This window comes from Orbicella faveolata, unplaced genomic scaffold (assembly GCF_042242905.1).
Source record: "Orbicella faveolata isolate gen_17 unplaced genomic scaffold, um_ofav_v1 contig_47, whole genome shotgun sequence".
NCBI lineage: Eukaryota > Metazoa > Cnidaria > Anthozoa > Scleractinia > Merulinidae > Orbicella > Orbicella faveolata.
Window position 1 is genome coordinate 2,851,509 of NW_028301577.1, and position 27,928 is coordinate 2,879,436.

The 27,928-nt window shown below is 38.8% G+C and overlaps 1 protein-coding gene across 1 annotated transcript; it reads right to left on the reverse strand.

The window, feature by feature from the left end:
• Positions 1–1,341: 1,341 nt before the first annotated feature.
• Positions 1,342–27,890, reverse strand: LOC110059981 (intraflagellar transport protein 172 homolog). Its single transcript, XM_089278983.1, has 55 exons — positions 27,747–27,890; positions 26,798–26,941; positions 25,962–26,074; positions 25,786–25,825; positions 25,551–25,619; positions 25,076–25,155; positions 24,187–24,274; positions 23,433–23,535; positions 22,713–22,945; positions 22,515–22,610; positions 22,154–22,216; positions 21,299–21,397; positions 20,592–20,645; positions 20,066–20,169; positions 19,590–19,675; positions 19,428–19,492; positions 18,103–18,150; positions 17,695–17,862; positions 15,480–15,616; positions 14,642–14,834; positions 14,014–14,184; positions 13,424–13,504; positions 12,969–13,064; positions 12,473–12,544; positions 12,279–12,357; positions 12,023–12,143; positions 11,530–11,625; positions 11,220–11,268; positions 11,049–11,138; positions 10,821–10,918; positions 10,451–10,511; positions 9,916–9,990; positions 9,664–9,780; positions 9,297–9,363; positions 9,060–9,135; positions 8,797–8,955; positions 8,039–8,126; positions 7,667–7,759; positions 7,416–7,472; positions 7,200–7,252; positions 6,793–6,928; positions 6,283–6,378; positions 5,925–6,034; positions 5,617–5,680; positions 5,095–5,181; positions 4,605–4,721; positions 4,051–4,161; positions 3,773–3,892; positions 3,535–3,630; positions 3,293–3,352; positions 3,072–3,170; positions 2,819–2,875; positions 2,400–2,496; positions 2,220–2,311; positions 1,342–1,968 (listed from the first exon to the last, which is right to left on the reverse strand). The coding sequence occupies exons 1-55, from the start codon at positions 27,783–27,785 to the stop codon at positions 1,879–1,881; spliced, it is 5,253 nt and encodes a 1,750-aa protein (XP_089135109.1). The 5' UTR covers positions 27,786–27,890; the 3' UTR covers positions 1,342–1,878.
• Positions 27,891–27,928: the final 38 nt, after the last annotated feature.

Consider the following 27,928-nt stretch of genomic DNA (forward strand, 5'->3'; position numbering starts at 1 on the left):
TGCCCAAATGCCCAAGAACTGGGAAAATAGCGTTTTGCGTGCGTACTTCCATACTCACGTGTCTTTTCCCGAGGAATCTAATGCGCGCGCAACGAGAAAATTGCAGTTCTGGTGGATGTCCGATTCTCTAACTCATGTGTTGCGAAAATATTTGTTGAAATTATGGGAGAGGAAATGGTAGTTTAAACTGGTTTGTTCTCTGAGTGAATAGAACGTCATTGCAGAACAGGGAAGAACATGTAATGATCAAGATGAACCGGATTTATCAGACTTCATTCAAGGAAGCAGGCTCTTCGAGAGAGCGGCGGAAATCGGACCTATCAAGAAAGCAAAGCAGAAGTCATTGACCTTGTAGCTAGAGCTACTAATAGTCGCAATGAAGTCATAAGGACTGATAAGTGACAAGCTAAGCTAAACAATTGACCTCGAACAAGCAGGACAGGAAGTTACTAAGCGTTGCAGTCAGGTAACAACTTTAATCGGATAAAGCGCGCTAAATTACATTTACGCATATAATCGAATCGTTTTTACTATTGCCGGCTATAAACTGAGAAAATATCTCTTACGACCTCAAGCCACTTTTTCTGTGGTGGCACAACTTCGCAAATGACACTTAAAACAGCGTTACATCTGGTGGCATTTCTAATCCAGGGGAATTTCATAAAAGGGGAAAAGAAATTAAGCAATGCTCTTCACAAGCTCCTCAGAAAAATCCAACCCGGGCCAACCAAGTCATAGAGCCAAAATCACGAGATTCTGACTGCACTAACACGAGACATTCAATGTGAATGATTGAGGATGCGTAAGTCAGTCATCTGATATAGAAGAATCAAAAAAGAGAACGAACACGAACACAAGACCGTGACTGACTATCCTAGAATGACCTAAATCTCCCGCCAAATGCCTAAATAGTCCCTAAACATCCAGGGACACCCCGCGAACCTCTCCATCGTGCCGTCAGAATGATAATTTCTGACTAATTCGTCCCTCAATCGTCAGAAATTACATCTTTCACAAACAGCAGCGCTTTTGTTATGATTTCGTGGGTCTCATTTCTTGTGCGATTACGTTCCCGCTAATCGCGAACACAACTAAACGGCTCCAACCAATAACTGGCAACATTCGCCTTGCGCGGGAAAACGCGCTCAAGAAGCCAAGTTCAGGAATTTTTGCTCTTTTGGTCAAAGTGCTTCTCACAAACGCTAAACCAAGGCAGATACAGGACTACTGTCGAAATTAAATCGAAAACCATAATGACAATGAAAGTCGGAAACAGGTTTGTATTAAACTGTCAGAACTGTCAACCAGAGAAAAAAGAGTTAACTACATAAACGACTGAAGTTCCTTGTAAGTTTACTTAATTTATTTCTTCAACATGAAATAAAACTTTTGTATAGCACTATTACACTTACGCTATTTACAACAAACATATTATCACTGATCACCTTGTACCTCGGAAGAGGAAAGTGTTACAACAAGAACAGTCACGCAATGCACTGACCCAAACAGAGTTCTTTCTCTGTGTCATGTCACACTGCAATAAGGCATCACGTGACAGGGAGAAATAACAGTGAAAGGCCCAGACTACAACCGAGCGGCTTGGTTGACAGGTCGAACTTCGGTTCGCCACGGGAACATAATACAAAACAGAGGCATCACGTTGGGAAACGCAGAGTAAGAACGTTTTCGAATTTTCCAGTGTAACGGAAACCAACACACACTTGTCAAAAATCAATCAAAATAAATTACTGTAAGCCGCGGTTCCCAGTAAATCGTTCAGAAAGTGATTCTAAACACTTCAAATAAATATTAAGTTTGCAACGTGTTTTATGGTTATAAATAGCCGAGAACGGCCACAAAATGATCTAGTAACTGCCTTTAATTAAAGGAATAGGAAGGGTTCTGAGGTGCTCCGCACCAGTTCCCCAGAAAACGCAGTACATCCTGGCACTCGGGGCTGTGAGAAACCTGGAAAAGAGAATAAGAAAGACATTTCAGGAAAAGGTGCTTTCCACTGATTCGTTACAGCGACCCTGGTACATCCAGGGAAGAGTTTCAGATGACACAAGCTAAACGAAAGTTTCTTTTTTTTTTAGCCTGGAGGGGCTAATTAACGTACTTAGTCTATACTGTGTGGCTATTTTGAAGTACTCGATAAACAGAAAGATCTGAAACATCTGTAATCGGTAGATCACATGGAGCATGCGCACCAAACCCACCTTGGTTGCCATGATAAACTTGTTCCAGTCCTCTTTATTAGCAGCTTTGCCCGGTCGTTTGAACTCGATTTTGTTTCGTAGAACAGGATATCCTAAAACACAAGAGGAGACTTTGTGGTTTGCTACCCTGTTCTAGCTCTCTTATCTTTTACGAAGTGAAATAAATCATCATGTTATCACCTGTTATGACACAGGGTGGTGATGTAATGCGAGTGTTAACAGCCACAAGGCATGCCTCATATGTGTCACGCTCATCTGTCGGCAAAACTTGCTCCACCTGTCACAAGTTTGAGGGATCAGAATTAGACAATGGGAAATACACATACTTTTAAAGACGAAAGACAAAGTCTTTCTCCCCATTTCAAACACACCATCTTTCATACATTCACTTGCAAAGGCACATACTGTAGTGGTAAAGAAAAGAAGTCTTCTTCTATATTTTCTGGACTATATTATCTTTTCAATCATTTCATTCACGCCAAGTGGACTCTTCTTCCACCCTTCCCATACACAAAACAAATCAAAACAACAGTTAGTGCCTTTCGCGGTCAGGGAAAATACGGGCTGTTCGAGTATTTCAAGACAGGTTCTAAACCAACCTTTTGATCCATTGAAACAGCTAACACCCACTCCTTGACTTCCTCGCGTTTTTCTTCCTGAAAACAACATGCGCCGTGGAGACAAAATATGTTATCACGTGTAGTTAATAAAAATTGATGTTACACTGAGTCGGAAAAAGGTTAAAATCTTGTTCTACTGTATTCACGATAATGCCTTGAGTTGTAACTAATCTTTAATTGTTGTCTTAGACATCAATCGAATTTTTTTTTTTTGGCTGATTTCCCAACTCACCGGTAAATGTTGTTTTTCAGGAACAGGGACCTCAAATGGAATATCAGTGTCGGCAAAATCACTGTTATCCAACATGTCCAGACTACCTTCCTCGATACCCTGAAGACACAAACAAGAAAATCAACTTCAAAAATATGACGAAAATAACAGGCATCTGTGAAGCATTTACCTTTCCCGTCAAAGCAACTTCATTTTTTCAATGAGTTTAATAAGTGACTCACCTCACTGAGATCAAGGTAACGGTTAAGGAATACAAAAGCCATATTGTCCCAGCCAACGGCCTGCCAGGAAGGAAATAATACTGTTATTTCTCTTCGTAATAGTACACAATTTAGAGCTTGTCCAAGCCTTCTCGCGACCGCGCGCACCAAAAACACAAGAAAGGCTGATTTCCAGATTACAAGAAACTACAGGTAAAGTTATGAGACTGATAAGTGATCAGAATGTTGAATACATTGCTTACCTTAGCCGTAACTCCAGCTTCGTAAAAGGCTTTATCACAAGGAATAACATCGGAATGTCGGAGAAGGGAAATCGACAATTTGGCCGCAAGGGTATCCTGTTGACAAAAAGGAAAAGTCGAGAGTCATAACCTGGAGAACTTTAAGTTCCATGTGACGGGAATAACATTGAGACCAATGAGCGCAAAAAGCTAATGTTAACGTCATACTGAGGGAATGACAAAGTTAGTGACCGCTTACCAGTGATTTGTGTTGCATGCAGGCGCATCTGGTGCTGTAATAATGGATGACCTCCAACATAACCTCAAATTCTTGAGCTTGCGGTGTACCAGCGGCTGATCCCTTACTCAAACCTTCAACCTAAAATAATCAACAACAGGTCACACTCTGGATAAAATAAGGCTCAGTCGGTGAAAATCAAAACAAAGAAACCGAACAAAACCCTTCAGGGATTTCCATCCATACTTCGTAAACCCCCGAACATGATACAAGAGGTGCAATGAAGATATTGCACTTACAATCTCAAACAGCACATCTCTCAGGTCAGCCCACGTGCGGTAACTGTCAGCAGATCTCAGTCCAGGCATTGATATAACGTCCGTTATAATCCTCTTGTAGATATTGAAGTTCTGTTGGTAAGAATAAAGGAAAGTGTCTAAGTACTAGCTTACTCTCCACCTGTTTAACAGAATTCAATCTATTCGTAAATTGTCAAGGCTTTATAGCTCACGCGGATGGAAAGTGAAACTGTATCTCAAAGGTTAAAGCCTGAAAGCTTTCTTTTTAGCAGGGTGGTGAGGGGGCTGAATAAGGCAACTCTGAGAGGTTTTATCTGCATATGAATTAATCTGTTCTCAGTTGAGAAAATACCTTACGTTCAACAGGATTCCATTATGAAAGTAACCAACACCAACACTTTTCTAGGAACCAAAACATGCTATTGTTGTTTATTCACCATCCTAACTGTGAATCCAAGCTATTGAGGGTTCGCAATGCTTTCTAGATAAGCATTAGTTGTAGCAAGCCAAAGTTTAAATATTTCTTGAAACACTAATTGATGAAAGGAGTTTACCTGAGGATTAGCTGGAGCACCGTATCTACCGAACAGGTCCAAGGCTTTCAGCGTGTTACCATCTTTGATCAGGTTAGCAGCGTACAAGGCGACGTATTTACTGAGAACTTCGTAGCCCTGAGGACAAAATGATGGAAGGTAACGTGACAAAATGTCACACAACAAAGAGTTTTGTCACTGAGGAGTATTGTCACAACGTAAGATCGCGTAATCCTAACATAACACGACTACCACAACTCTCACCACTATAGCTAGTCGTCTATTGGCCCGCTAGAGAGCTATAAAGTTACAAGGAAAAACGTCACGTAACACAATTAACATGTTGCACCCAATAATGTATCGTCACGAGATAACGACAACTAAAGCAAAAAGATGTCACGTAACGCAACATGACACAACTTGTTGTCGTAACGTAACGTTATGTACCGAAAAGCTCGTAAAAGTGACATAATACAACATCACGTCGGAGCAAGGTGTAGTGATGTCATACCTGCTGCTCGGCGGTTTCAATAGCTTTATCCCACTGTCCTCGTTGAACCATCATATCAAGACCCGCGATAACATCCACGTCGACGAGCTAAAATAACAGCGGTGCGGTGAATAAATCAGAGTTTGAGTTGAAGTTACAACTGACAACACGGCTTGAAAGTCATCGCATATTTGGCAGTAAACCCAGTAGACCCGAATTCATACAATAATTTTGTATTCTATATTAAATTTCCAAGCCAATTAAGTGTCTGGGCATACAATATAATAGTTATCAAATACCTTCTCGTGATATACTGTAAACATCCTACTTATGAAATGAGAAGACGAAGGGTAATTTTCTTATCTTTCATACTCTCTTGTAGAAACCAAACCCGTGCCGATGGACGTATCTCCAAACTTTGAAGTTTCTTAATCCATTTGTTTCATGTTATCAAAAATCAAACCCAATTGAGACTTTTCCCTAAGAGACTTGCTACGGTCACTTAAACTCACATTTCACCAGTGAAGAAATGATTTTGCTGACCTGTTCAGCCTGTCCTTTCTGTTTCAAGAATGCAACGTAAGCATCTTCCACATATTGCTCGTATCTAACACAGACGGAGAAGCAATACTTAAGAATAATAATTAGAGAGAGCTGTAAAGTAACATAACATAACCTCACGTAGCGTAACGTAACGTAACGTAACATAACATAAAGTCACATTGATAACGTATCGTCGAGAGTTCAAGACAAGAAAAAGAAATGAAAACCATGAACAAAAAGATGCGTGGTATACATAGCATGCCACGCCCTAAATCAATGATAAAATAAGAAACAAAATTGCCACGTACTTTGGCGCCATTTCCGCCGCGCATCTCTTGGCTTTGGGCCACAGTTCACCCTGGATGTAAACATCAATGGCTTCTTTAACCATCTCAACTCCAAGATACAATTCACCAGCCTGAAAGAAAAAATGTAAAACAAATCGGATCTTTGAGCTTCGCTGCTTAGTGCAAACACTATAACAGAGAAGTATGGCTACAAGTTGAAACAATTTCCAATCCCACCTTGCCATACATCAGCTTACATTTATTTCTCACAAAGAGTCTTCAAATCAAATACATCTACGCTAACCCTTTTCACGACAGGGTCTTTGACTTTCTATAAATGAGGGAATTCAAACAACAAATGCGTAAGTATACCACAGACCTGTTCATAGCACTTGATCTCTGCCAGTCTTGGACAGGCAATCTTTGCCACATCATAAGCTCGGTCACTAACGAATTTCATTGCTAGTTCGACTGCCTGAAAATTACACCACAACAGCAATCAATAAATAACACTGAATTACTCATTTTGCTATTATATTCGATGCACTGAGATAAGCAAATGAAATTATTCTTTCTGTGGCTGTGGGTCGGTCTGTCTGTCTGTCCGTCGGTCTGTCGGTCTGTCGGTCTGTCTGTCTGTCTGTCTGTCTGTCAGTCTGCCTGTCTGCCTTTCTGTCGGCCTGCCTGTCTGTCTGTTGGGCAGTCGGTTGGTCGATGTGTCTGTCTGCCTGTCTGTCTGTCTGTCCGTCCGTCCGTCCGTCTGAGGTCTCTCTCTTAACCCGATTTTGCTTTCGATTTCTCGCTCCAGTTATAGACAAACTAATCTTAGGTCACGATACAATGAGCGTAGGTGGGTACATCATTCAGATTTCAAACACACGACACTAACCTTCACCATGGCATCCTCCACTAATTCATGATCAGTGGTCATGTTGGGTGTGATCTTTATGTACATATCAATAGCTCTATTGTACTCTCCTTTCTTTTCCCAGTCTTTTCCTTGACTCAGTAACGACTCTGCCCCTCTGATAAAACAACACAATGTATCAGTTACTCACTAGGCTACGAGACAAATACCGTTTTAAAGGACAACTCCACAGTTAAAAATTAATTCCTTCTGTTAATTAAAATAAACAATTAAAAATATAGTTTGAATATTTTCGTTGTCAAGACGTATCTGCCATTTCGTGTTTACAATTTCCCGCGCATGCTATTTTGGAACCCAGACGTCACACTGTTACCCACAATGCCACAGTATGTGACGTCACAAGATAGCACTGGACAGCAGTATGGTACCTGTTTCCTTTAGACATAACCTCTCTGTCGTACTCGTCTTGCCATTGTTCCAGCTATTAAAAGAGAGTATGAGAGAAAAATATTACATACTTGACTAAGTCTTTATTACAGGAACAAATTAATTACAAAGCTTCGTCTTTTTCATACATTCTGATTAAAGCTCTGGTCCCTTCTTTCTAGTTTCGGCATAGTTATGGTTTCGGACACTGTGCATACCTTATGAGGTAAGTATTCCTTCACAACACGGAGAGCATCTGTCCACATGCCGGCTTCCTGGAATCCAGAAAACATTAATAAAACCTTAAAAAACCTGAACGCACAACAGGAATGTTTTAATTTTTATGATTCGGTTTAACCATGGATGTCCACCGAGTATCAGAGTCAAAGAACCGTTATCACTATTCAGTGTTGAACTTACTGGGACAAGACACGCGTATGTCAGTCTCAGCTGATCCTGGTTAACTTACCTTGTAATAACGCGCGGCTAGTTCTGGTCTTTGAGCTCGCAGAAGAAACGTCTCCGATTTTTGGTATTCTTTTTTGTCAAATGCAACACGGGCCTAAAATTAAAAAGTGAATCATAATGAGCAAGTTAATAAGTTGAATAAGAAAATATTAAAGGATAAGAAGCTCTCCAATTTTGAGGAATGCCAAAATTTTACCGGAAGCCGTTATTTTAGGCGATTGTGTTACATTCGAAAGGATGGCTAAATATGATAAACCCTCTGAATAAACGCTTCAAATGATAGAAAACACAACAGAAATGCCAGTCTGTCCACGAATGGCACGGATGGTCAAAATTTGGAAAGATGAAAACGGATTAGAAAAGGCGGCCATACCTGTCCCACTAACACGTCAGTAACACTGTCAGGATCATTCTCCTCTGCCACTCTCTGAGCACTGTCCCAGTCCTGGTTGTGGACATACCTAGAACAAGAGGTCATCGAAAACAAAAAAAAATTCTCTGGTTTAGTTTTTTCACCAAGTTCGTAAAATATAGGTCCAGAGATTTGGAATCTGTTTAACAAATAGATTCCACGTTGTCGTGCGTCTGTTCAGCAAAAGATCACAGATGACGTCAAAACTTGGGAAGAACAAAAACGTGAAACACGAACCCTCTGAACCGGAGGCGATAGCCGAGTGTGCCATTGATATTCTTACCTCATTTTGACGTTTGCTGTGATCTCTTAGTGAACAGACGAACAGCAACATGGAATCTACTTGTTTTATATAATAAGGAACCAAAAACGACATGTTAATGACGTTATCTATGCGTCTGTCTTCCGATAGATCATAAGTAAGAACCAATCAAAATGTGAGAATTATTCGGCATATTATATAATGCCATAAAATCCACTGGGCTGCGAATGGTGTTCATGTTCTTGGTCAGTTAACTTGCCAAGTAAAATAAAAACTTTCAAGTTTAAGTCACATTATTTTCTGATTTTCTGATGGGAAGATATGACTTCGTACCACACTTAGACCCTTTTTTGCCCAAACAACACTAAAATTATCAACACTCTTACAGGAAACCAAGATCCACATTAACTTAACTTCACTGATGATTACAAATTGAATTTCATTTTAATAAACTCACATGAGCACAGCCTCTTTGGATTTGCCAGCTTTGATGAATTCTTGTTCAGCTTCTGTAAACTTGCCCTCATCCTCCAGGAACATAGCGTACTTGAGATGAATGTCTGGCAACTTGGATTTCATCGCCGTTCGGGACAAGTCGAAAGCGAATTCAAAAGCACTGAAAACAAAGTATACCTCTTGTTACAGTTGAATATTACGCTATAACAAAAATCATCTTTTCACTACTGTGTATAAGACAATCATTGAAGTAGCACTCCTTACCAGTTCTCTGCGGCGTAATCTATTGCAGACTCCAGCAGACCAAACTTGGTTAACAACTTTACGGCAGAGTCTCCTCCTGACAAAAATAAATCAGGATTTAATAATCAACAGTGAACGAAATAATGCCAGATGGAAATGTAAAACGAGCAAGAGGAAAAAACAATAACAGACAAGAGAATCAACAAGTACCTATTTAAAATCACAACTGAGATATAAGTTTGTTCTGCACAAACTTACCTAAACTCTTTGCCCACAGGTAAGCGACTTGTTTAGAAGCATTTTGACTTCCATGTTGTTTGGCAACCTAAAGAAACCGCGTACAATGAATTAACTTAGTTGCTCACTTATTAGCGTGGGCCAATTATTTTCCCGGCTCGTCTGGTGGCCGAGCCTAATTTGACAAACACCGAAAATATAACGTATTGGGTAAATGTAACTAAATCTTCACTTTTCCTCTTCTCGTTATTCTTTTCGGCGTACAGATATTCTAAAACCACGAAAGACTAATACAGACGGCATGAAATGGGATTCCGCCCACTCCCCACTGTGAGAAAAGTAATTGCTCTCCTACCCTCCCCTCTTCAAATACACGAACATGACTGACCCTGTATGCCTCCTCCCACATGTCTTGATTCCTATACATGTTCACGGCTGCTTTCCAGTCCCTCGCTTCCAAGAAATGATGTTCAGCTTGACGCAGTTGACCTTCAGCCTCCAGTTCCTGTACAAAGAGAGTCGAATGCGCATGGGCATGAATGAACACGTGAGATATAAGTTTGACCGCTGGTCCTTCCAGAACATCTGTGTTGACAGAAACAAAACTGAACAAGGAGTTTGAACAATGTGTAGCATTTACCTTTGCCAAGTGGATGTGCGTGTCTGGGAGCAGATCTTCGTGGTGAATAGCGACAAGCCTGATCATGTTGTCGAACTACCAACAGTAGAGGAAAGAGTCAATTAACATAAAACACCACACGCAAAATCCAAACGCTTTTATGCACCATAGGAGGAGATCGGATTTTTTAACCCGGGCTAGGTCTGATAGATGTGGATGGGGTTTCAGTTTTCCAACGTAAGTTTGAGATGCTTAATTTTCAAATTCGTTGTTTTGGTAAATTATTTACGGTAGCCTTTATTTTGGGATAGATTCAGCGGCTCATACAATTGTAACAGAGAGGAAAAACTTATTTTGCCGTTTGGGATGGAGCAGGAAAAATAGACACTTCATACCCCTGATAAGGAGTAAGGACATGCAGATCTCATTGGAGGACCCCCTACCCCTCCCCAACAGTTCCTGAGGCAAAACAGCTGAAAAAATATATATATACAGATAAGTGTACACATACTTTTACAAAATAATTTAAATCAAAAAGATCCACGAAGACATTTACCTGGCGATGTTTCTTGTACATATTGATGGCCAAGTCTGGCTCCTCAACAGTGCAATATAATCTAAGAGAAATTCAAAAGGCATTTACTAGTTGGGATTACTTGTTTAAATATCAGCTGCAGAAAATTTATATTCCCATGACCTTAATGATCAACAATATATTGATTACAAATGAATATATAATAGATCAATCCTATCTTCAAATTTATTGATTGTGAAGAGAAATTAGCTGTTGGTTATTCTCGGGATTAATATCATTACGTGAAGTTTATGTTGAAAGAAATTTGTTTTTTAAATTCTTTTTTAACGTTACTGTCACTTTAATTAGGCGAAGAGCCAGAGACTTTTATCACGAGTGATGAGCGAATTACTTCTCGGCCTCCTTGTATTTGCCTTGCGCTTCCAGCTCTTGAGCCTGCGATATGTAGATGACAGCTACTTCCTCTTGTGTCATGCACTGAACTGCAAGCTGCGAATATTCAGAATAAAAACGATTTAGCCTTCATCTAAAAACAATTTGTTAGCGCTGGTAACAAATTGTGGTAACAACATTTTTGAAGAATGAAGTAAAGACAATGAGAACTATCAAGGAATGTTACCTTGTGCGCAGCCTCGTACATGTTAGCCTTGGTGTACATCTCAATAGCAGCCCGAGGGTCCCCTCCCTTGACAAAATACTTCTCTGCAAGCTGAAAACCAGAACAAAGCTTTTTAGTGAGCACATATAGTCATTACAATAAAGACCTTGAGTGCGAATTTGGCATACATACCTTGTACTCTTGAACTTGAGAGTAGTGTTGAGCAATATGGTGATAATACCTGGACATAGGAAATGTGAAATAATAAACTGTGGTCCATTGGAAACTTGCAAGGCACTTGCATGGCAACTTCTAAGAGACAGAATAATTTGCTGGGGCAGTTGTAACGTGCCAGTCCAGAGTTCAACCCCCTTGGCCGCGCTTTGCAAGTAACGAACTTGCCAGCTGGGATTCGTAAAATGTTCTTGTTCAACATAGTGGTCAGTTCCGACAATTTACCAAGACAGGTCCAACGGAACTTTGTAACTTTACTCTTACTAACCTTTCGGCCACATTATCATCCTGCAGCTCAACAATCTGAACAGCTTTGTTCCACTGACGAGCTTGAATGGCTGCCTCGATAGCCTTGATTGAACATCTGAGAGAAAATAGAGTGAAAGTTCAACATTAATTGAAACCTGAAATCACAAATCTGTTCAGTGAAACTTCGTTATCTGTTTTAGTTTGCCCCTGATTACATTTCCTGGACCCCACTCTAGCAAACAAACTGTTAAGGCAATCAATTTAAGTCATCACAACACTAAAATATAAAGAAATAACGATCATCACAAAATTGAATTTTTAATGTTGTGATCACAGGTGTTCTGAGTCTATTCCAAACGTTCTCTCATAAGAAGTCAACAAGCGAGCCCAGCCTTTTTGAGAAACTCTTTTTCACCCTCCTTCCAGGGGAAATCAAAAGGGGTTCTGCTCACACAGTGGAAAGGAGTTTAGAGGGAAGAACATTGTATCGTTTCCATGTTGTATTTACTCACCCAGCCTCGATGTAGTGATTGATAGCAGCATCCAGTTGTTTCTGGGAAACCAGGTAATCGCCCCAGTCCTCCTCTAGTTTTACAACCTCTCGAGGGAATGCCACCCGGGAAAGCTCCACAGCTGGACAGAGACAAAAGGGAAACAGAAAGATACAGCCACTGAATAATCAAGGGTTAATAACAGAGAGTGCATGTATAAGAGTAAGAGGCTGATTTGAGGGTTTTCACTGTGTAAAAACAAAGAAATGTTTCGTACCTCTCCTATATGCATTCCCTTTGCGATAAGAATCCATCGCAAGGTCATTCTTGCCAACTTTCTCGTAGAGCTCTCCAGCCTAAAAAATGACCAAGAATTATACGAGTACATACAAAGGAACAAGTAACCAAGTTAACTTAATCAGTAACTTCAATAACATGGCAAAGCAAAAGATTTGTTTGTAAGAAATTTACCTGTTCATACAGTCCTCCCTTAAGAAGAGCAGCTGCAATCCTCCCGAGCAAGTCAGAAGAATTGATTAACTCCTGTCAAGAGGGAAAAACATTCACGTTAACGTCGTGCAGTCCAATCAACTGATGAACATTTCTTAATATTATTATGCTATGAACTCTATGTACACCGAAGTCTCTCCTTGTGAGCTCTCTAACAAGAAGCGTCCCCTTTAAGGAGCTCAGTCACGGTATTTTGGCCACGTACAAAATGACCTTTAAATTGAAGGAAACCTGAAAATAGTAGTTTACTAAGATAGAAAAACACTTATGAGATACTACTAAATCATAAAGGAACAAGGATGATTGAGGATGGAGAAGATTAACACGGATTACAAACGACGAACTTGAAAATTTTAGGCCAAATTTTTAAGATGCGCAGCCAGCCGTGACGTGGCTCCTTTAAAAGAACGTCCCCTCCTTCCCTTGATGAAACAAACAGCAAGCCTGACAGACCCACCTCTCTGCTCATAGTCAGTCTCGCAGCCTTGGCAGGTAGACCAGCCTTCAGATACAAGTTGATAGCCTCCATATAGTTTCCTTCTCTCTCTTTCACCTACGGGCCAGAATCAAAGAAACAAAAAGGTCAAACAGAGACATTTCTGCTCACTGGAAACAATGCTTTTGAAAAGCGCACTTGAGGCATAGTTTCCTTCGACGTATTGGTTTAGGTAGCCAATTTAGACTCGTAAGTACTTAAAAATAGTTTCTTTAACTAAGGTTACGTCTGTAGGCTATTTCTAACAGTTGGAACTGCAGAAAGCTTGAGACAGTAGTGCCAAAAATTGCACCATAAGACCCGATATAAACCTGCCAGAAGAGGATTGAATCGCTACCGTATCTTAAACTTCTAACGGATTCAAAGAGCACAGATTTCCACTGTTGACCCGAACATGTGCTTTGTGATGGACGTACCTCTCCAGCCTTTTCCTCTTGTGCTGTCTCCGAGAGCCACTGGTAATGATTAGCACGTAAATTATCCAGCTCTGGATGGCCCTAATATTAAACATAAAACGTATTAAAACGAGACTAGTCGCAAGAAGAAAACAGCGGATAACATTTCCACATGGGCTAAAATGTTTGCAAAAACCTGGAAGATTGAACCACAAAACCCGAGTTTCTTCAGATGTTACTTACCAACGTAATGACTACATGCTATCACCATGAGCATTGAACAGCTTTGGTTAAAGAAATTCAGAATTGCATGCAGACTCACTTGACCTCATTTAAATCTCATGTAAAATGTCCTTATTAAGCACGTTATAGCCTTCGTAATATTCGTTTTGAGAATTAGTTTGAATATCAATACGAGAATGAGATAATACATCACATTATCTTCCGTAAACTGCAAAATCAGCATCCAGCCGTCAGCTGTTGGGCGTTTCAGTGTTGTGATCAACGTTTGCTGATTACCATACCACGTGGTCTCCCATACCAAGTGGGTCTTCCCCGCCCCACAAATACTCACTGCCCCCTCAATGGAATTAACAGCATGTTCTCCATACCTTGGCTTGAGCTACAGCAATAGCTTCGTCCCACTTGTGCAGTTCCTGGTACATCTCAATGGCTTCATCCACATAGCCTTGCTCAAGAAGAATGCTCTCAGCCATCTTGAAGTTCTTGTCCAGCACTGCCAGCCTGGCTCTTACTCTCACGTGATTTGTACCGTCACCACCCTGGTAAACACAAAAGCAAAGCTTAAAATTCTCAATTCAATCCCCTACTACCGTTTTCTAAATATAAATCTAAATCTAAATCTTTACTGTGCAAGAAACTCCTAAGCGGAAGATATGCACCCAGAGACACGGTCAACAGTTTCTTAATCGTGTATGTGGTTATGTCTTTATAAATATTAGGTCATTAATGTCAGGGTCCCGTAAAGGAAAGGCTTTAAGACATTCAGTAAAGGAACCATAATGAATATATTGGGGTAGATAGTTCCTCTCTGGTATGGTGGGAAGAAAGCTTATCTATAACAGTTCTTGTGTGTGTGGACGTTTCCATAATGGTGCTGTCCAGTGGATTGTCTGATGGCGCAGCCACGTTCAACTAAGACGAGAGCCTGAAGATTCTGGACAGGACAATTAGCACTTGATGGATGAATCGATATTCAGTTAAAGCAGTTAGGCTTACCATTTCTTCTGCAGATTGCTCAGCGATCTTGTTTATTTGACGTAAGGCCTTTGATTTCGATACATCACCCAGAGCAGCAAAACACCGCTCGGCAATATGCAGCTGCCTCGCCTCCAGGGCGAGGCGACTCAGTGTCTTCCACATGGCCTCTGTTTCCAACGACATCTCCAGGCTCTCAAGGAAGGCCACAGCCCTGAAAAACATTAAATAACATACTAGACGTCAGTATAAAAGGCAGATCGTGTAAGGTCCTAATCCAATTCATATTGCGAAATCACGATGAACTGCACTGCCAAATTATGTATTCCTAAAGTTATTTAAGAAAAAGAAAACATGTGCCGTGTTTCTATCGAGTTTTAGTATAATTCTGATAGCGTTCTATCACGAATGCTGTTCTCTAATTGGCTACGCTATTCACTATCTATTCTGATCTATTCTGTGATAGATAGTGAGAAGCGTAGCAGTGTGCCCTTGTTAAGAAAATGACGGCCGCTTCCTTGCGTTTTCGAAGTGTCTGTGAAGAGGATTTAGATGACGTTTTGAACGGCTAGTAGAAGCGTAGCAGTGTGCCCTTGTTAACAAAATGACGGACGCTTCTTTGCGTTCTCGAAGTGTCTGTGAAGAGGATTTAGATGACGTTTTGAACGGCTAGTAGATTTATACTAAAACAATTAGATTATTTGCTCGTGATTTCTATGCGCGATAGTTGACGAGGGCGCAAGAAATCTCGAGCTCATAAAATAGAAACACCATTTTAAATCGATCAGCGCGCGTATTTTCTTTGGGCTATTTTCTTATTATACCTATTACGCAGCTACATCAAAGAGTTATTAGCTACCTTGGGAAGTCTCCATCATCAATGGCTGTACCAAACTCAATCAGTCCTTCATCCAGAGTGTAAGAGATGGTAGTCACACCTTCATTCACCAGAACCTCTGTTTTACCGTCAGCCCGCTCAAGATCAATGATGTCTCCCTGTCAAGTGAGTTTCAAACAGTCAGCATAAGACAATATTATTTTTGTACCTTCGTACAGTTTCCAATTTAATGCAAACATTGGCTAAGGGCATGTCAGTTTATCCCAAACAAGTACAAAGTGAAATTCAATTCAAAGCGGTGAAATTGGTAGTGCAAATAGGTAAATTGTAAGTATACAATTCTGATTTATGTGAATGAAAACACAAAAACTACGTACGGATATTGAGACGAAACAAAAAGAAACGAATTAACGGTTCACGACTAAACGACCGACGTCATTCAATAAACGATGAGTAGGAAAAAATATCACTACTGGCAAACAAAGCTGTAAAACAGGACAAATAAATAATCTGTGGTCGGCTCCTTTAGTCGTCGCCTCAAAATCATATATTTATCCACTCCTCCAATAAATTTTCCTGAATATTATCCGCTTTTAAAATTTTTGCTGATTATTTCCTTTTACAATTTTGCTAGGTGTTTGTCGCTGATTATTTGCTTTTAGAATTTCGTAAGATATTTACCCATTCTACGCTGATTATTCGCTTTTTGAATCTTGCTAGTTAATTATCCATTTTTACGCTGATTTCTTGCTTTTAGAATCTCATGAAATATCTAGCCATTTTATTACAGCGGGGAATTGAAGAGAGAATTAACTGGATCAATTAAAACATAATTAGTTAGTTTCCTTTCTAAAAAGACCGAGCTGATTTTGTTTATTTGTGGTGATAATCGCCTAGGAATATACTGCGGTTAACAAAAAAAAAACAAGCTTGCTGATAGACACTTGTATCACGATCTTCGCTTAATTCTCTCTTCGGGTTCGAACGCTAGGTGTTGGGATACGATATATATCATAGGGGAAATTATATTCATTTCAGGTTGACTCCGCACAGTAACTGCTATGTACGTGTGTTAGCACCGGAATTGTTTATTCATCTGCGGAGAGCAAGGATTTTCCTTTATGAACTAAGTGTGAGTTCACGTTGTGACAAAGTAAGAATTAGGTCCAACACTCGTGCTTAGCTGGTTAAAAGAGAATCCTTGTTTCAACCTTATTTTACCTTTTATCTTTAAATAATATCGGTTAACCATTGTTGTAAACTCGGTAACTTAGAAAGCGAGGAATCTCTAGAAGAAATGTTTACTATCGTTTGTAAACTTATTCTCCATTGTAAAACCTACTACTTCATTCCAAGGTGTTCTCAGCTGCAAGATCGGAAAATGAGCAAACCTTACCAGATCAACTTGTTTGATTAAGTCGCGGAATCGTTCACACTTTTGCGGCCTGAGTTCGCATAATGATAAGGCTCATTTGCCTCATTAAAACCGAGATCGCTAGTTTAAGTTGCCACCTCAGAGTTCCTTTGTTCTCAGTCGGACTAGTTTTCGTTGAATTTCATATATTTCTTCAACCGTAAACTTGAATTCTTTTCGATGGCAACTTAGGATGAGTTACTAGGTTTTGGCTTAGTGAACTGTTTTTCTGTGTTGGAATTTAGACCTTAAGATATTTTCCTTTTTGCAAATTTTTGCACGATCAAACAAACCTTGCTCATTTCGCATTCCCTTTATTCTCGGGTCTTGCGGCACCTGAAAACACCTATTTTCGCATATGAATGGACTGTAATCGTGTGAAAAACAATTAACTTATTTCTTTTCGCATAAATAGAACGACTTTGTAACTAGTCTTGACTCTTCAATCACTCTCTTCTCTGACACTGACGTTGTAATCTCGCTACGTTACTCCGTTAATAAACCAGTGGAACCGAAGTTCATGGCGAAGTTCTTGTTCAACCTACATACCTAAAATCTGTCCCGTCACAAAATTGAAAATCAATCTTTAAATTCCCTTGATCAAACAGTAATAATAACAGTATAATAAGATTTCACTTGAATCAATCAAACAAGGAGAAACAATGGCCCTGTCCACAGTCTACTCCTAGGAACAATGACGTAGTTGTCTGTTGTTCGACATTGTCAAAAAGTTTGGTGACAAGCTGAGTTATACTGTTGATGTGCAACAATGCATGAATAGGACATGATCACACTCTGGTATATACAGGGCTTCTCACTTACCTTGATGGGAAACATAGTGACCCTCTCAGGTGAGTCGATATTGTACCACACGCACAGATTCCCTCTGTTTTGGGCGACTACCACATCACTGAGAGGCACCCACTGTACATACGTACAGTAGTTCTGGATTGTTGTACGCACTTGCGTTTCCACATCCAGGAGATGGAGCTAAGATTAAAAAAAAAAAAAACACTCAATCAAGTCTTCTGGCTACTCCGGGCTGGTACTTAGTTCCACTTAGCATAACCTGCCATCACGATTTCATGAGTCTGTAACCATTTCAAGAGATTGGTTGTACAGCAATCTGAAAAAATCTTGTACTTGACAATTTCCTTATTTTCCTCAGCTGCTTGTTTGATATTGTGTTCATCTAGAACAGAAAGATAACTACAGTGAAAGAGAACTCACCCTTAATTTCTTGTCTCGAAAAAGGAGTGTCCTTCCAGTTTCGTTGAGCTAAGAAAGTAGTTAAATATTTGTTCAATCTGAAATCTTTTTTAAAGTACAACGAAAATGAAAATAGATCACAGAACCATACAGTACAAGTGATATAAAGAAAACAAAACTAAGGAACCTTGCATCAAAATTATAAATCTTAACATATCTTCTTTACTTTGCCCTCATTCAAAAACAGGGAACAGAATGGTTAAGTTATGAATAGATGGTTTTCACTGTCACGCAACAAAAAAATAAATCGAAAACTATTCAGTGGATAAAGTCAAGAAATTTTGATATTATAGGAGACAGGTAAAGGAGACACTTCTCCAATTTTTGGGTCTCTGCGTTTTCCCAAACTTCAGATATTCGTCGAAATGTTTTGCGCAAATTTACAGAGCCCAGTATGGAGCCGCCATGTTGGTGGAGCTCTGTGCTCACCATGTTGGTGGAGCTCTGTGCTCCACCAACATGGCGGTCGGAAAATAGTGCAAACATCTGGAACTTACTTTGGCTATCTAGGTGACTAATTATCTGAACTGAACCAACAAACATTTACACAAGCACTTTTCCTAACACTGTAACTCCTAAAAAGGCTAAAAATCATTAGATAAGTGTACATTTCTCCACAAACGCGATCGGAGTGGTATGTCACGCACCGACATAACTCTGAACTTCAAACGGCACTGGTTTCTAAACCAAGCACACTATTGAGCTGAAAAGTTGTAAACAGATTTAAGTTTAGATCCCCTTACGCCTTATGAGGATAAAAATTTTCGTGGCTCTTTAGTTTTGGATTTTGGAATTTGATGACGTCACGTGAAAACGATCTATACAATCCATGGTGACTCCTACATTGTAACTAGAAACAACCCACTCCCATCCCCATGCAAAAAGGTTGGGGATATTCGTCGTCTCACTTAGGGGTGTAAATCACAGAATTTGGTCTCTTTCAGGGTGTTGATAATGAAACACCAGTATTTTCAGACATCAACGTATCTTTTAGGGTAGCACTTGTAGAAATTATTAACAAACGTTATCATGTCCATTTAAAGAGGTATCTTTTAAGGGGTCAAACAAAGCTCAACCGAGGGCCAAATTGGTCTCCTTAATAGAGGTTTAATTCAAACTTTCTGATGAGTATCCCTGACCTTTTCACAATACTGATTGATTAACAAGAGTCAGAAACTTTAGACATACAAAAGCAAAGTTTTAGCAAAAACGGTACAGTCATCTCCTGACTCAGAGAACTTCAAGGAGTAAGTGATGTACTTCAGTGTCAATAGGGTAATACTTACCTCCAACCAATCAATTCTTGAATCATGGTTTACTGTTGCAACATTGAATCCACTTATCAGATCAACTGGAAAAATAAAAAAATAGATAAACTTTCTTTTATCAGTAACCCAGAATGTTAATCTGTCAACAATACTTTTAATTATCATAATTTCCTTACTTACCAACAGTGATGGTCTTGAGGTCTACCAAGTATGCCATCTTTTTGTTATTGTCAACTCCTCTTTGTTTCCTTTCATTCAGCCGGACACTTAAATAAAGATATCAAGAGAAAATTATTTTAACGCAGCCTTGTAATAACCTTGTTGGTGCTGGGCCATATCGCATAGTAAACAAATAACCCACACAGTCGGTCAAAAAAATTTTCCATGTGCTAGAGAGTTACACAATAGGTCTTACCCAGCAACCTTACCTAGCACGATTAACCATCAAGCCTTGATTACGTGAAATTGTTTCACACCATAGGCACCTTCGTGTTATTTTTACATGGGTATTCCTTTCATCTTTGCTGATAAATTGGGAATTTGTTCATGATAAAATTTGCAAATATTAGCTGCATTTTCAAACTGATCAAGGCTTGGTGGTGATTTCTACTAGTCTGAGGTCATCATGCATAGAGGCTCTATTTTACCGGCTTTACCTGATTAAATGAGGATTCATAAACTCAGTTCTCACAGTTCCCAGAATTTCATTGTTTCCATATTCAACAAGTGACAGCTCACCAGCATTGAAAACCATGCAGACCTATAAAACGGCATTTAGACACATCATTACTCCACACATACTTTATAGCCACAGATAAAAAGACTTTCAACAAAGAGTAAAACAACTGTACAACAGAATGTAAAAACACCATACTGAGCCACTTCTGTTCCTTTTAGATATCTAAACTAAACATGCTCTAGACAAGTCATGTGCTGTGCTGTTGGGACCATCAATTCCAAACACAGTTGTTTTGCTGACCAGTGTCAAGTAGAACACTTAATTTTCAATCTTTTTTAGTTGAAGAAAGTCATAACTGGGAACATCAATCATGTTGAATTGAGTTCAATTTTTTCAAAGTCTTGTTTTTCCCTCCAAACACACACAAAAGAAACAATTCATATGTAAAACAGTTTATCCTGACAGAAACCAACTTAAAGAATCAATATATACTAATATCATACATTTTCATTTTCAAAGAAGAACTTTTCATTTCCACCTGTGCCTTGCCAAGGAACCTAAAACGAAAGGGGCAAGGAAATTAATATCTCAAAAACATGCCAATGAACTTAGAGATCAAAAACATAAACATAAGAAATCACCAAGAGTTTAGAAGATTGAAAGTAACATATTTGTCAGTCTGTCAAGAATCTAGACCAATCTACAGCACATTTGAACAATTATTATTGTTCAAAATTGTAAAGGTAAAGCCTGCATACAAGCCAAGTGGCCCATCAGGCCACAGCCTATCCAGGTTTCTGTAGCATGAAACAACTAGGAGTATTTCTATTCCCCCCTGGATGGGATGCTAGTCCATCACAGGGTTACCCCCCCCCCCCCAGCATTAAATTTGCCGGTACACATTTATACACCAGGGCGGAGAGAGGCACTGTGAGAGTAAAGTGTCTTGCCCAAGAACACAAAACAATGTCCCCGGCCAGGGCTCAAACCCAGACTGCTCGATCTGGAGATGAGCGCATTAACCATGAGGCCATCGCACCTCCCATGAGCTGTGTTAGATTATGGAATAGTTTTTAATTATTAGATTGCACTAAAAGTTCAATTTTTCAGTCACTGTTCATCCAAAGCTAAAAGGTTTAACCTTGGAGGACATATGGTAGCAAAGATTATTTATTCATTGTTATGAATTATTTACTTCAAGCATACACACCTCACTAAGCTTGTTATATGTAAGGTCCCCAACAAGGAGAGTGTCTGTTGTGTATGCCACAAGAAATCTGTCCTTACCCATGATGCTCACTTTATCAATCTATGATACAGAAAAAATTATGTAACAATTACAGCTGGAGACTTAATACTAGTTTAGTATACTCTGTCTTTTGGACATCGTAATCAACAACTGTTGCTTAAGACCTTCCTCACCCTTCCTCTTACAGACTTCATCCTATTCATTGTCAAACAAATTACTGTACTCAAAGAACTGTACAAACTGCACCCTGCTGTTGTCCAAGGTTGACTGTACTACACTCGGAGGGGGTGCTACAAATGATTAGTAACAACATTAGCTAATAAACCCATTAGTACAATCTTACGGCTTTTTAGCTTTTTACCAACACTTGCATGTGTTGTAGAGATGTTTACGTGACTAGGCTTGTGTGTGATAATATTTGAAGCAGTCTGGTTCCTCTTTTGTCTTAAATCATCAAGTGAGAAAAAAAAAGGAAAACAAAAAATGGCCTGCACAAACACTAGTTGGCAAGACATACTATTTTTAGTGTTTGTGTGGCTTTTGCTTTTTCTTTCCCTCAATTATTTTTAGTTTCTTCTCACTCAGTGAACTTGCAGAAAAGAGGAAGGAGTGCTCATAGTTTAGGGAGTGTGTAATAACAAAATCTGACGTTTTACTATATACAATTTTTTCAGAGACAGTTTTTTATTGAGGAACTGAGACTAAGTTGTCAAATTCTTGATATTGAGATTTAAGTAAAATTTGCTCAGACACTTCACTTTACACGATCCATTCTGCACACAATTTGCAAATCTAAATTAGAGAAAGAATGAGTACCTCATATCCATAATGTGATTTGAGAACAACACGGGTGCCTGATGACAAGTTCTTTACAATGACCTGCAATGATAATAACATATTTCAGCCAAGTGATATAATTTACAAATTAAATACACAGAGACAAAGTATTGTAAGAATCTCAACCAGTGTTCTTAAACTCTCTCTCTGTCCATATGTTTGTTTGTTGTCTTTGTTCAATGGTTTGCCTTCAATCTCATTTACAGTGTATTTAATATTTTGTTGATTTGTTTAAAATCAAACTACTTTTTGCATGGCTCTCCTAAAGTTGTTGTTGTTGTTTTATTCAGTATGTAGCCCTTCATATTCATAAGTTTATCAATAAAGAAAAAATACTAACCTGACTAAGCCCAACATAGGTCATCTCAAACTTGTTCTTGTAAACTGATCGTCTTAAACAACAGTCAAACAGTTCCACTCCACCACACAGAGTTCCCTTTATGAAAATAGCATTCAGAGATTAAATACAAAAGCAACTTTGCATGTATTTTAACATGTATGACTCAGTTTTATAATAAAAGGGGTGGGAACCACTTACAGCAACAAGTCTGGAGCCATCTCTTTTCCAAGCCATGGAGGTGATAGTGTAAAGATTTGGAATTTCTTTGATCTTTGATTCATCCCACGAACCCTTCCTTGGACTCCAGTTAAACACTCGTAGCCTGTTATAACTTCCTACCACTACAGACTGTCCGCTGGGACTACAAATCGCCACGGTAAACTCTTTTTCATCATCATCCCTGGTGTAGTCAAAGTTCTGTAATATCCTCCCTAGCAAAAGAAAAGATTCAAGTCATAATCATATTGAAGAAGTTCAAAATTTGTTAAATGAATATCCTCAAGCATTTGCTTGAAACTGGTAGCATTGAAATAATGGTCTATAGCTATATGGATAATAAACTTCGAAAACTTTTAACTAGTAGACATAGTAGAAAGGAATTTCTAAGAGCTGCGAAAAAAACAAAACTTTCTAATCCAAGCTAAATTCATGTTTTAGACATGTCATGTGTTTTTCCATATTCTTATCTGTTTCAATTTTCACCCCGAGAGTGGGTTCCTGTGATTTGTTGAGTACTGTTTTTCAAAACGGACCATTTTTGGGTTGCCTGTGAACTACATGTAGCAGTATGTTTTTACACTTATCAAAGTCATAATCAGACTCGATAATAGACTGTCACAAACTTGTAAAGAAATCTAACTACCATGCTCCTTTATGAAGAGATATACAAGAAGGACAATACACTGAAAATTGTTTTACCTTCTTTTCCGTAAGCTATAATTCTTTTATCACATCCTGCAGCCACAATTGAAGAGCCCCAACATAGAGCATATGGAGGACATGGATGTTTACACAACTGTCCCTGAGATAGTAAAACAGGTGAATGAAGAAAACTTACATTGATGTATAACTACATAGTGATGTTTCCATTTTATACAAATTTTGTACAAATATCATACAAATGCTGTGGATATTTTTGATCAAGAAGATATAAGGACGTGACGGACAATTTGCCCAAAGTGCAATACCGCTAAGACCTTAACGCGCCCACCGCATTGCTGCTTTTAAGCTCCCTATACTAGATTTAGATTTATATATATTGTATAATTTTGTCTCTTAATTATATCTAAGGGGGCCGCTGTAATTGGCTAAGCTGTAGTGGCTCCCCTGGCCATTTTGTTTTGTTTTTCTGTCTGTTTTTGTTGTTGCTTTTTTTTGTTTTTTGTTTTTTGTTTTTTTTTTGCTTCCTCTTCTTTTTCTTTTTCTTTATATGTAATAGAAGGCCGAAGCTTAATAAATAAATAAATAAATAAATTTACATCACAAAATATTAGTGATGTTTTCATGTCCTAACAGGCCCTTTGTAGGAACAACTACTGTAACATTATCAGGACTGTGCTCTAGAAGTGCCCAGGTGCCACAGGCAACTGACTTTTGCCTTTGCACTACTGGAAAAACTTGAAAGTAATATTAATAAAGCATATAAAATTGATATCATTAAGGTTTGACGTACTTGGGATAAGCCTGTTCCCTCGTCATCAAAAAAGAATCTGACAATGGCTCCATCAACATGACCAGAGAGAATTCCTTTCCCTGATACACTATAAAATAATATACAAATAGTCACAGTATGTTGGTACCAGTGTACCAGAAGATTTCAGTTATAAACCCCCTGTTTATTAGCATCCCCCTGGGTTATATGTATCCCCCCCATCTATATGTATTTAGTATTATTTACATACTTATTCGAGTTTGAGTGGGACGGGGAGGGGTGTGGAGTGGGTACTTGTTTGAGGCTGGGCGCTTATTAACTTCTACTGCCTTTAGGATGAGCACTAATATTCGAGGTGGGTGCTAATTCGAGGTTGGGTGCTTATTCAAATAAATATAATATACCATGAGGCATTTTTCAATTGAGTGTTGTAAAACTAAAACCAAAGCAATCACTCTGGTCAACCACAAAGGACGCAGACAATTCAGTAGATCAGTCTCACCTCCAAGCAAATACATGTACAGTGTTCCAGATAAGTGAGGGTCCAAAAACCCAACAAGATCAGCTACATGACCCGACAAATTAACAGAAAATTTATAATGATTTAGTGTGAGCAGTGGGAATTGACCCACTGGAATTCCTTTTTGACACAATGCCTTGAAAACTTATCTGGAACCCTGCATATCATGTAGCTGATGCAAAGCATGAGAAAACCTGTACAAGTGAGTCACAATAAAATAAGTTTTAGGTTTACTTCTGATTAGATGACAAAAAGGTATAAGTTTTTTGAACCAATCACTTCGTTACTGTCAGTGCTAAACCAAAGCCAATGCAAATTAGACATTCACGTGAAAGCTGCTCTAAACAGATGTAATAACAATAGCAGTCCACGGTAACTGGAACAACTTACTTTGCAGCCAAAGAAACAACATAGTTGTCAGTCCCATAGAGTGTTGTTGATTTGTTGGTCTTAAGGTTTGCACTACGGACCTGTGAAGTTCAGAGTTGATGGCATTGTATGTTAACTTCATGTTAAGTAACAGTTTGATCACATAGTCAAACCGCTTTGCAATGGCCATCCTACCTAGCCAGTAGGGAAGAATTAGCTGGCTATTAAGAGTATAGCATACATTTTTGTATGGATCGGCACATGGGTGAAAATGAGAATTGTACAAATGGTGAAAGGTGGCTGTTATTGAGAGATGACCATCAGTAAAGGTTCGATGTTGGCACAATTTTGATTTAACTCCATAAATTAAAACAATGACCCCTGTACTGATCTTGGTTGAACTGCTGAAAATAAGGCGACAATAAGAAAAAAAGTATGTCGATGCCCTGACAGGTAACTATTACATGCACATGCTGTTACATGTATGTAAATTTACCTTTCCATCTGCTAATCCAAAGATAATGTTTTGTTGCTCAGGTGGCCATATCAAACATGTGACTGCACTCTGCAATACAGAAACACAAAAATATTGTTTATGAGCTACTAATGGCTTTAGAAGCATTTGTACAGACTTTGGCTTCCACAGTCTGAAGTTAACAAATAACTGCCTGTAGTAGTAATAGCTAATAATTCTAGCGAAAAAAAGATTGTAAATGCATTGTATAACAAACCTGTTGTACAAACTTGTTGCAGATGACTTTTTTATCACCCCTAAAATCACAAGGTGAAATCGTAGATTAATGCATAAGTTCTTATTTATATATACAACAATCATTAATAATGTTTAGGAATTTTTGTAAAGACAATAAACAAGTCATGTATACTAAAAAAAATTAACTCAAATTACCATTCTTCTCCAATTTTGTAAACAAATATAATGTTGTCTGTTTGTCCCACAGCAATCTTGGTAGAGTCTGGAGAGAAGGCAAGTCCTTTCACAATGTAGCTCTTCTTTCCAGCCTGACAAATGTGACATAGAACAAAACATAACTTATTACTACCATGAGACAAGATACTCAACTTATATTATAAAATAAATACACAGCAAATCCAAAATATGTATGTTATAGCCCCAAAATACACCAACATTGGTTTCCTACAGTGGAACACAAAGAGCTAACTGCCAACAGGTAAGGTATGATTAAGTCTGCATAGGGGTCAGAAGATTATATATATAGACAGGAGTGCTTATCCCAGTTTCCATAGCATGAAGTTTCTGTAGCATGTTTAGGAAGGAGTATTTCTACTCCTGCCTGGACAGGATGCTTGTTCATCTCAGGGTTACTTCACAGCATATTTGCTCAAAGGTACCTATTTACACACCTGTGGGTGCCAAGAGGACAGCAATGAAACATTTAACTACATCAGGCACTTGCCTGATATCCAGCTAAGACGAGCTCACACTTGAACAATAAAACGCATCCATACAATCAACTCCTACTACAATGAACACATTCACAAACACAATTTGGTCTGCATAACAAGGGACGTTTGCAATATCAGGAGTTATTTTCTGTTTTTCTTGACAATCTTCCCCCTGGGACTTAAATTCATCCTGCAACAACAGGGTGACGATAATAGTGATTAGGCCCAGAAGGTAGGAATTGACTGTAAGTAGACTTGCTGCCCTTGCCTTTCTGGTCAGGATACTGATTCAAATCAGGCATCAAGTCTAGAAAATACCTGTGCATTTGCTGGCTTTGTTGAAAACTTGTCTCTCCTCTCACCAAGTTCATCATACAGTATAACAACTCTATCCATTGTCACTACCGCCATTTTGGTGTTGTTTGGTGACCATGCCATTGCTGTCACCCTGCAGGCTCCATCCTCAAATATTGAAAATTTAACAAATATTAACTTTGATTTGATACTTATTTATTTATAATTCAGGGTTGAGGTGGCCAGCACAACACCACATTTTCTGGTGGCTTTCTTCCCCATCTGTATCTTTCAGCCCCTCCCCCTACTCAATTAGAGGATTAACTACTGGGCCACGCATTTTCCATGTTCCATTGCAATATGACAGCAGGAAGCTGCAAGGGATGTTAACTAAGACATAACAGTCATTGTTATGATTTCCACTATTTTGCAAATGTTTCAACTAAATGACAGTTATGGATTTCTCTTCATTTAAATAACAGATGTCACAAAAAAGAATGTTTACCATCAGAAAAAAAAAAACTAACTAACATATAAAAAAAAAACAGAAAAAAACGTGTAAAAATTTGAAGTTCTTGTCGCCTTTCGACTACTCAATATTGTCCACACAACTTCAATGGTTAGGAAACCACATGCAGTGAAAGGGGATAAAAAATACAGTGGTGTTTTAATTTAAAATTTTATCTTTAATTCCCCTAATTTTATTGAGCTTGTATTTTCAGATTGACCATCAACAGTACTAATAAGGGTCGATATCAGTAAAGCGCGATGACGTTTTGACTGATAAAAAGGCAGAGAAAACGATCAAAATGCCACGGACACTTTGGCTCTTCAACCGTTTCGTGTGTAGGTTATCCGAGTAGCTAATCACATCAAAATGATCACAATGGGAGCTGCATTTCGTTGTTGATGATGAAACTTAATTGTAGTTCTAGAACAAAATCAGGAAGTACAACATCATTAACACAATTACCTGCGGGTTTAGAAGAGTTTTCATGTACCGAAGTTGCATTTCGACGGGTTAGATCCCCCAAGTTTACAAGAAAATTACATATGAAATCAACATTTTCATGACTGTGCAGTCGCCATGTCTTAGCGCTCGAGGTATCCTAGATACTGACACAGTTTATCTGTTCAGCGGGCTTGCTCATGACA